This window comes from Canis aureus, chromosome 2 (assembly GCF_053574225.1).
Source record: "Canis aureus isolate CA01 chromosome 2, VMU_Caureus_v.1.0, whole genome shotgun sequence".
NCBI classification, from domain to species: domain Eukaryota; kingdom Metazoa; phylum Chordata; class Mammalia; order Carnivora; family Canidae; genus Canis; species Canis aureus.
This window is the reverse complement of record NC_135612.1, coordinates 74,318,675-74,329,253: the sequence shown is the minus strand read 5'-3', so window position 1 is coordinate 74,329,253 and position 10,579 is coordinate 74,318,675. Positions and strand designations below refer to the sequence as shown.

General features: G+C 37.6%; 1 protein-coding gene across 1 annotated transcript in view; it reads right to left on the bottom strand.

The window, feature by feature from the left end:
• Positions 1 to 1,879: 1,879 nt before the first annotated feature.
• The window catches only part of TMEM156 (transmembrane protein 156), a 46,107-nt gene continuing 37,407 nt past the window's right edge, over positions 1,880 to 10,579 (bottom strand). Inside the window, exons 6-7 of the mRNA XM_077879506.1 lie at positions 5,236 to 5,338; positions 1,880 to 2,443 (exon numbers count right to left, since the gene is read on the bottom strand). Of these exons, the coding sequence (XP_077735632.1) occupies positions 2,431 to 2,443; positions 5,236 to 5,338 (116 nt within the window). The 3' untranslated portion in view covers positions 1,880 to 2,430. The remainder of the gene's footprint in view (positions 2,444 to 5,235; positions 5,339 to 10,579) is intronic.

The following is a 10,579-nucleotide window of genomic DNA, read 5'->3' as shown; positions in this document are numbered from 1 at the left end:
GCTAGGCATGTACACTTCACCTTGTCCTTCAAATCACAGAAACTTCTAGACTCTTTTGCTTTCACTAAAGTACACGATTTCCAGTTCACAGAGGGGTTTTTAATGCACCTTGTGTTGTCATACCTCTAGGTTAATTGATAACATATCCTACTTAGATTTTAAAAATGTAAGAACTTCCTCCCCCTCGTTGTCCTAAGATCACCATCCATCAGAATAGCATCCATCAGAATAGTTAGAGATGGTTATGAAAGATGTAGACAGAAAAGAGAAGTAGAGTAAAAAAGAAACAGAGAAGGAAGCAATCAAAGTCAAATTATGAGAATAAATTGTCAGAAAATTGTGTTCAAGTCTTTATTCTATCATGTTTTACATGAACAGAAAGAAATAAGTTGGGAGAGCAAAAGAGAGAAGGTAGACAGACAGAAGCTATCTACTGACAGAGGGAGAAAGGAAAACGCAATTCATATGATACTTGTCTTTTGTAAAATTTAGGTTTATTAAATATAGATACAAAAAGTGTATGTATTTTATATACTTCAATCTAGGACGGAAACTACATATTAATCCTGAGACCATAGGCAAATTGGTGAGCTTCTCAGGCTGAGGTTCCTTAGGGACGATGACATCTGTCTCCTGGAGTCATTGGAGGGAAGAAGTGAGACTATAGAGGACATGTGCCTGATATACAGGGGGGTTAATAGTCTCTTATCCAATAAATATGTATTAAGAACCTTCTGTGAACCAAGCATCATACCAGCTGCCAGGGATATTATGGTGAGCAGAATCAGTCTAGAAAGGGCAACAGAATAAATTAGTAACCATGAAAATAAATGTAAATAACAGATATGAAAAGGGCTATGGGGGCTGAGAAAGTGTATCCTTGAGAAATTTGACCTCTTCTAAAAGACCAAGAGAAACCATTTTCAGTGCTGCCTAAACCCACTTTCTTGAAAAGCCTACCCTGCTTACCTCCAACAGGAAATGATTCTACTGGCCTGTGAATTCTCAGCGGGAAGCGTGGAGCCTATAAATGACATTTATCTTACCCTATTGTGTCTAGCATTATAACTAGTAGTATGCATGCCCCGTCTCCTCTACCAGATTTTGGACTCTTTGTAGGCAGACAGCAGGCCATCTACATGTTCGAACGCTTCATAATATCTATTAGAGTCTATTATTTCAATAAATAAGCAAAATTAGCTTCCAGAAAGCTGCCACAATTTAACAGAATTTGAAGCTTAATTTATGCCTTTTGTAAGCCAAGTTCCCATTGATTTTCAAGTCATTTGTCTGAACATAATAGGCAGTGTGCGAGGAAACAATAATTTGGCCTCTCAGAAATTGTATAATATCCATCCTTCATGGAGTGTGATACCCCTAAACTCCTGCTGAATAATGCCAGACCTGAGCCTGACTCACCTATTAATCAAGTTTACAGAGACAATAAAAAGTGAGGCTACTAGAATTCCATTTGCCAAATCTTCAACCCCTAAATGTTATGATTAGAATCTCAGTTTGTGGTCTAGCAAAAAGAAAGAAAGAAAAGAGTACAAGGGAAAACCTCTGTGTGCTGAATCATCCATGCCTGTTAGGTCGCTTAACATTAAATCTGACCCTGAAGTTAAACTCTAGAAATCTGCTCAGAGAAGCAATTGTAACCATATATCGATGCCAACTGATTAAATTCTACCCTAACTCTGGAAAGATATTTTTCTATTTTTCAATGTTAAGAGATGCCCTTTTGTCTATATGTGCTTTTATTGTAATTAATAACTATCATTTTTCTTGACATCAGTAACAGCTATGAAAAATATGACACCAAAAAGAATCAGAGGAAACATTTTGCTATTAGATTTAAATATTCAAGTTTCACTTAGTATTTCATTTAAATTCATTTTATTTTGATATCTTTGTTTTTTTTAAAACATCCTCAGTGCTGAAAGGAGGCAAAATTTATAAATCCAAACAAATGTATAAACAAACAACCCAGGCACTGTTAAGTAATTTACCAAATAGAATCCATTTATATAAGAAAACCTATCACATGAGAATCTGCAATGTGGGCTAATGAGAGAAAAGATTTTCTTCCTTGATCCTGGTTTTGGTTCCTTTCAAAATCTAAATCTTGGGTCCATTGTAAGCTGTAGGATGACAGATATGCAAGGACAGTGAGCATTCCCTTGTTGTTTCCATGGGTTTCATCAGCTTGTTTTCCATGACTCATGATGCCTTCCTGGAAAAAAAACTCATTTCTTTGATCTCGTGGGGCAAATGAATGCTCTTGAGCCAGTTTTCATCAACCAGTCAGCATTCCTACTGTTTTCTATTGTGAATTCTCAGCTGAACCCATATATTCACTAGTTAACTCATTCCCAAAGTAAAATTATGAGTATTCTTCAAAAGGATTCAGTCCAAACGGTCCAGAGGAATTCATAAGGATATTCTGAAGATTGAAAGGGAAAAAAGACAAATATTATTTACACAAAGATGAAAAGATTAGTGGATAATAATTTTTAAGCCATTTATTAAAACTGTGTCTTATAAGAATACCAAAAACCTTCCCAATATCACTAATTAACATCTCTTTCCAATCCTGTGTTAGGCAATGGAACCTCCATAATAAGCCTAGGAAGACAGTGTGGTTAGTGGTAACAACTCCTCAGCCTAGGACCCAGGAAACCTAGGGTCTCCTTGAGCTTTTGTCACCACAGTATGTTTGGGTTATTTTCCTCTTCTATAGAATGAAAGTGTAAGTGTTCACACAAGTTTCTTTTTTTTTTTTTTTAAGATTTTATTTTTTTATTCATGAGAGACACAGAGAGAGAGGCAGAGACAGGCAGAGAGAGAGCAGGCCCCATGCAGGGAGCCCAATGTGGGACTTGATCCCAGGACTCCAGGATCACACCTTGGGCCAAAGGCAGACACCAAACCGCTGAGCCACCCAGGGGCCCCCTACACACAAGTTCTTTTAAAGAGACATAAAAGTTGGAACTTAATCATGCATTCAACATATACTTATTGGACATCTACTAAATGCTAGGCAGGATTTCCTCAGAATGAGGGGTCTCTCCGTTGTGCTCTGTGAGTTCCCTGTGATACTTCTATCACATTATTGGCATTCTGTTGGAATTGGGATTCCTCAATCTGATTTCCCCACTGACTGCATGTTATTTTGCCAATGAATAGCAGAACTCTGGAAATACAGTAGTTCTCAAAAAGCATTAGGTGAATGAACAAAGAGAATCTCCTCATAGGCAAGGCTAATCATCCCAGAATAAGGACTGGAATGAGAGGTATCAAACATCCTATTTCATTAAAACAACTGTATGATTACATTAGTCTACCTAACGATTTCTGAACCAATAGCAGACTCTGATTCCACTAAGACCTGCTTCTCTCTAAGCCTGAACACAAGTATCTCCTTAGCCCTTAGTTTCCAGTTTGACATATTGAGCCACCTACACTCGATCCCTTTGGTTGCTTCTCTAGATCTGCATTCCATTTTTTGCCACCCTGTTTGGTACCCTGGGAGGCCAATCTATATGAACTGCTTCAGTCCAGCTTCAGTGTCTTCTGGCTTTGGTTGGGTTTGACCAATGGGAAGTACTATCACATGGGGGAAAGAGAACAGGACAGCCAAATTGAAGTATTCTCTCTCTTCAGGGCAATCACAGGCTGTTGTGTCACTTGACTAAAAATCACAGTTCCTATCAGTAGCCCTCCCCACGTAGTCCATCAGAGAGAGAGTGTGTGTGTGTGTGTGTGTTTGTGTGTGTGTGTGCCTCTGTCTCTCTGGGTTCCTTGCCACTTTAGTCTTAGGGACAGTGGCAGTGCCCCACTACTACTAGTTTTCAGTGCTGTGCTCTCCTTTTGGATTTTCCCACATCCTGAGTTAATAGACCCTTTATTAAATTCACCTCAAATGATCCAATTTGAGTATACTATTAGTTTCCTGCTAGAATCTTGACTGGTAACTACTCAAGTATCATGAAGAGTAAATAGGGAGATATAGGTATACCACTTCATAAAAAAGAATGAAATCGGGATCCCTGGGTGGCGCAGCGGTTTGGTGCCTGCCTTTGGCCCAGGGCGCGATCCTGGAGACCCAGGATCGAATCCCACATCGGGCTCCCGGTGCTTGGAGCCTGCTTCTCCCTCTGCCTGTGTCTCTGCCTCTCTCTCTCTCTCCGTGTGACTATCATGAATAAATAAATTTAAAAAGAAAAAAAAATTTTTTTTAAAAAAGAATGAAATCGTGCCATTTGCAATGATGTGGATGGAATTAGAGAGTATTATGCTAAGTGAAATAAGTCAGAGAAAGACAAATACCATATGATTTTACTCATGTGGAATTTAAGAAACAGAACAAACAAATATAGGGGGGGAAGAAAAGGGAGAACCAAGAAACAGACTCTTAACATGGTTGCCAGAGGTGAGGTTGGTGGAGGGGTGGGGGTGGATGGTTGAAATAGGTGATGGGGATTAAGGAGGGCAGTTGTGATGAGCACCAGGTGTTGTACATAAGTTTTGAATTACTAAAGTCTACGCCTGAAACTGAAAAAAATAAAAAAGAGTAAACGATGTAGCCTATCGCTACCAAGCACAAGAGAAGGATACTAGTAAATGCTAGTGTCGCCCCTCTTCCTTATAATTTTTATAGCCTCTACAATAGCTATCAATAGTGCCTTAACATAATAGCTACTTAATAAATATTTGTTGAATGAATGAAAAACAATTTCTAAGACACTTCTGACCACAGTCTGGATTCCAGCACCTGAAAATCGGTGCATGTTAATTAGGTCATCAGATGTTATGTCGAGGAAAGTTTTTTTAATTTCAGTAATTGAGGGTCAGTGGGTAGCTCGGCTTATAAATTTGCATTCTCTCTTCTCTCATGTTCTGACTGAAACAACGATTGGCCTGCTAGAATCATCTATAACTCAACCCCGGAAACAGCCAAGGGATGAGCTGACATTTCAGGGGCAGATGCTGTTTAACAGACAAAGATTAGTTTATTCGTACTTCCTAGACCTTGGAAGAAATAGTGATTTTATTTCATGTCATCTAATTCATATAAACTGCTTTTGCAAGTTCATCACTTTTTGTATCCTACACGCAGATAGAAAAGAAGGTTGGGAGGCTGGGGTAAACTGTACCTCCTCAGGTCTTTTCATGTTTTTTTATGTTTTTAATTGGATAAAGGCAAATCATTAAGAAGGCCAAATCATCACTCACCGTGTATATTGATCTTGCGGATGCACCGTGGAAGTAACTTCTAGTTCTGGTATTGGAGGAAGCACTTTCTTGACCTGATTCAAGGGCAGCCTTTGCTTGGTCTCTAGTTTTTAAGAAAGAGAGCTGTTCCAGTCTGTGTTTAGTTAATAGCAAATGCAAAAACAGATCCAACATTTTCCAACGTACTAAGAGAATCATGCCCTCCATCTGGCAAGGATACTGGCAGTTTCCCTCACTCACTGAATTTCCTGCCTACAACTGTGATACCTTTTACCCATTTCTCTTAACTCTGTTTTTTTCATTTCTCCTCTCTCCCCACTTCCTGAGTACAAGCCCCGAAGCACTGTTAAAGGAGGAGCAAAGCAGAGAAAACCATTTTTTCCATACAATGCCAAGTAGAAAGAATAGAACTTTAGTATGGAAATTGACTGCAAACATTTCCATCTCTGCATTTCGTTAAAATAGGTCCCTAAGAATTTTTATTAACAACATCTTTGATTTCAGGGACAATTTTACCAAGAAACCAAGTTACAAATCAGATGAATTCTAGTCTGTCCTCCTTTTCAAAGACTATGTGGCATCAAATCCTTCTAATATTATCTGCAGCTGACTTCAAGGTAGGAGATGAAATTTCAGGCCCATGGCATATGGTATCTCTTTCATTCCACTGGGATCTAGGGCCTTGCTTTTCTAGTTTTTATACTGAAACTAGAGTTTTACATAATACATGTGGTTTTTGCTTCACAGATGTCTCTACTTTTTATACAAAGCCATGGACATGAATGGAAATGAGGTGACCTATAATTTAAAGAGAAGTTTGAGTAGCTGCTTCTGAAGAAGACAAATCAAAAAGACTTAAGTGTAATCAAGAATATGATGCTTATCAAAAACGCTTTTAAATTTTAAAGAAATTTCCATATGCATAAAAAAAGAATATCATGTTTCTTATTCATGAAGGTGATTAAACACTGGAATAGGTTACCAAAATAGAAATACTGTCAAACCATCTCTTGGAATTATATACTTTAAAAAAAATTTTTTTTGGAATTATTTACTTTTAATTAGAAAAACATTTAATAAGAAAGACTTATTTTGGGGATTTAATTTTCTGAATAAGGGACACATAAACATGATTAAAATTTTACAAACTATAAAGGAATATTCAGCAAAATGTCTCCCTCTTACTCCATTTGCTATAGACAATCACTTTCTACCACACCAGATAATTCTCTTCCTTCTTTCCTTTCTTTGCCACAGGCAACCAAGGCTTTTAGATATGGAGGGATAGATATATAGATAATAGGTAGATAGATTTACACTTTCATATGTACATATATGTTATTTTTGTCTTTATTTACACAGCTGGTAGCATACTATACATATATATGTATATTTAACGGTATGGCTAAGATCTTTCCATAAATGCTTCCTCATTCTTTTTTACAATTTCCTGGTACTCCATAGTATGGATGTCATCCTGTCTTCAAACACATCCTATTAGATTGTGTCCAGTCTCATACTGCAAACACACTAGCAATAAACATTGTACTTTTGTCATTTCTGTCATATATAAGCAATCCATGGGAAAAATTCCTAGAAATAGAATTGCTGGCTCAAAGGGCTTGTATATTTGTAACTTTGAAATTACATATCATAGAAGTTGTTACTCATTTTAGCCTCTCGGTTTACCTTAGCCAAGTATGGGAATGCAGAACGCCTATTGCCCCTTGCTACAGAATATATCTAACTTCTGGATTTTTACCAATCTGGTAGATGAAAATGGCATTTCCATGTAACTTTAATTTTCATTGCCACCTGAATGTAAGCTCAACAAAACAGAGATCTTTATTTGGCTCATTGCTGTGTGTCCTACTCCCAGAAGGCCAATATTATTTGGCACATAGTAGACATCAAAAGAAAAGTTTCTTTTGAAAGAATTTATTGTTAATGAGACTGAACAACCTTTCATATATTTAAGAGCCATTTGTAGTTTCTTTTCTGTAAACAGTCCATTTATATCCTTATCCATTTGTCTATTGGGTTATGATCTTCTCTCTATCAATTATTAGAACTTCCTTTTTTACCAGGAAAGTTTGCTTATCATATGTGACGAACTGCAAATAATTTTTTCCTAATGGGTTTTGCTATGTACATTCTTTTTCACATAGTCATATTTATCAGTCTTTTAACTGAATTTTGTGTCATGGATAGAAAGCCCTACTTTGTGATTATAAATTAATTCTACCATTGTTTCTATTACTTTTATGGTTTCATGTTTACATTAAAATTATTGATCCATTTGAAATTTACCCTCATACTAGTGTGAACTCTGGAGTAAGAAAATTTTTTTCCAGGGAACCCTGGGTGGCTCAGCGGTTTAGCACCTGCCTTTGGCCCAGAGCGTGGTCCCAGAGTCCCAGGATCGAGTCCCACATCAGGCTCCCTGCATGGAGCCTGCTTCTCCCTCTGCCTGTGTCTCTGCCTCTCTCTCTCCCTCTCTGCCATAAATAAATAAAATCTTAAAAAAAAAAAAAAGGAAATGTTTTTGGTGGTTATTCAGTTGTCCCAATACCATTCATTCAGTAATCCTTCTCTTTCCTACCAATTAGATATGCGACTCTCATCATTTACTCAAGTCTTAAACTTTCTCATATTTCATTAGATATATATTTTTTAAAGATTTATTTATTTATTTGAGAGAGCAGAAGCAGGAAGGGAAGAGGGAGAGAGAATCTTAAGCAGACTCCATGCTGAGCAGGGGAGCTGGACACAGGGCTCAGCCTCACAACCCTCAGATCACAACCTGAGCCAAAGCCAAGTGTTGGACAGTTAACTGACTGAGCCACCCAGGTGCCCCTCATTAAATATATTTATCTACTTATGTGCCTGTACCATGGTGGAACAGATCCTTCTCTTCTTTAGTCTTCTCTGTCAATTTTTATCTGGCTATTACTGACAGCTTATTTTTCATCAGGATGCTAAAATGACCTTGTTTATGATTTAGGAAGAACTGGCAACTTTACATATTCATCTTTTTATTCAAGAACATGATATACCTTTTTGTTGTTCTTCAAGTCATTTTTATGTCTCTCAGGAGCATTTTTCTGGGTTTCTTCAGAAAGCTCTTACTCATTTCTTTATATTAATTTTATTCCTAGTTATTTTATCTTTTTATGGTTGTTTTAAATGCAGCATATCTTTTAACTAGTTGTTTAAATATATGAATGGTATTGATTTTTTGTATTAATTTCATACCTTGCCCCTTATTGAATTTTACTTTTAAATTTTTCTAGAGAATTCTCTTAAATTTTCCAGTACATAAAGTGATCATTTTACCTTTCCGATTTCTGTCTCTTACCTAATTATGTTGACCAGTACTTCCAGGATGATGGTAGGTAAAGTGGCAACAGTGGACAGTCTTGAAAATTGCTGGCTTTATAGACATGCTTTTAGTGTTTCCCTAGTAAATATAATTCTGGGTTTTTGTTTGAGATAGATATATTTTATCATGTTAAGGAAGTACCTGTTTATCTTATTTTTATTGGTTGGGAGTTTTATGAAGGATGGACATTAGAGTTTGTCAAATGCATTTTTAGGATGTAGAAAGATAACCAAACAAATTTTCCCTTAGATCTATTAATGAGTGATGTTAGTAGATATCTCCTAATGGCAAACTGTTCCTATAGTCTTGGAATAAGTAGGAGTGGATATATGTATGTATAGATACATATATATATATTTTTAAACATTTTATTTACTTATTTATGAGAGAGAGAGAGAGAGAGAGAGAGAGAGGCAGAGACACAGGCAGAGGCAGAAGCAGGCTCTCTGCAGGGAGCCTGACGTGGGACTCGATCCCAGGTCTCCAGGATCAGGCCCTGGGCTGAAGGCGGTGCTAAACCACTGAGCCACCCGGGCTGCCCAGATACATATATTTTTTAAACTGTGCTACTACTGGGTTCTTTTGATAATATTTGTTTAGGGTTTTTGCATCTATATACATAAGCAATATTGCTCAATGATTTCATTTTAGGCACAATCTTTCTTAGTTTAAAATATTATTAATGTTTACTTTACAATAGAATTTGGAAGCAGCCTTCTTTTCTATGGCCAATAATAAATACATTGAAAATATCTATTCTCGGGGATCCCTGGGTGGCCCAGCGGTTTGGCGCCTGCCTTTGGCCCAGGACACGATCCTCAAGTCCCGGGATCGAGTCCTGTGTCCGGCTCCTGGCATGGAGCCTGCTCCTCCCTCTGCCTGTGTCTCTGCCTCTCTCTCTCTCTCTCTCTCTCTGTGTCTATCATGAGTAAATAAATAAATAAAATCTTAAAAAAAAAAAAAAGAAAGAAAATCTATTCTTTGGTGATTGGTAAAAATTCCCCCATGAACTGCTCTGTTACTTTCTGAGGGGTAACTGACAAATTTTCTATTTCTTCTATGATAATGGTTTTGTCTAGATTTTCTATCTCCTCTGGTATCAGGTTTTGTAAAATTTTCCAGAAAATTATCAATGTTAATTAGAGATGTTAAAAAGTAGCAACTACTCTTTAAGGGGCAGGAATGATGCCTTTTAGGGGCCATTTCAACAGACATTGAGGACCCTTCCATTCCTATGAAAATGCTAAAATAACCACCAAAGCCAGAATTTCTTCTTACACAATATTTAGCCTTCTAAAAAGTGATTGACAAAGCTTTCCTGACTGGCTGGGACAAAGGTGAGAAAATGAGACCAGTTTTTATGTGGACACCAAGCTCTCATCTCCTTGCTCTCTTCCTCACAGACCCATCGCATTTGATTACCTTAGCATCCTTTATTTTTACCTTATTGTCTATAAGGACAACCACATCTATGGGGATAATTCTATAAGCCCTATTTGTCTCACACTGAAAGTTCCTAGGAATCTGTGATTTTTGTCTTTCTAAATCTCACCTTCTCCACGGGTGAGTGTTGTAGGCAGAACTCTAAGACAGCTCCTGAGATTCCCATCCCCTGGCACAATGCCTCTTCTAATTCCTTTCCCTAGAGTGTGTGCAGGACCATGAATGGGATTTCCCTCTTGTGATTTGGTTACATTATATGGCAAAGATGAGATTTTTGCAGGTGTATTTAACACTCCAAATCAGTTGATGTTGAGTTACTGAAAAGGGAGATTATTCTGGGTGTGCCTGACCTCATGGGGTAAAAGCCCTTACAAAAGAGACTGGGCCTAACCTGAAATTGGAGAGGATCTCTTGTGGGGCTCCAGGAAGCAAACTGCCATGCTGTGAACTGTCTATGGAAAGGTCAGTTAGTGGGAGTCTGCAGGTGGCCTCTGGATGCTGAGGTACTTCAGGCAGACA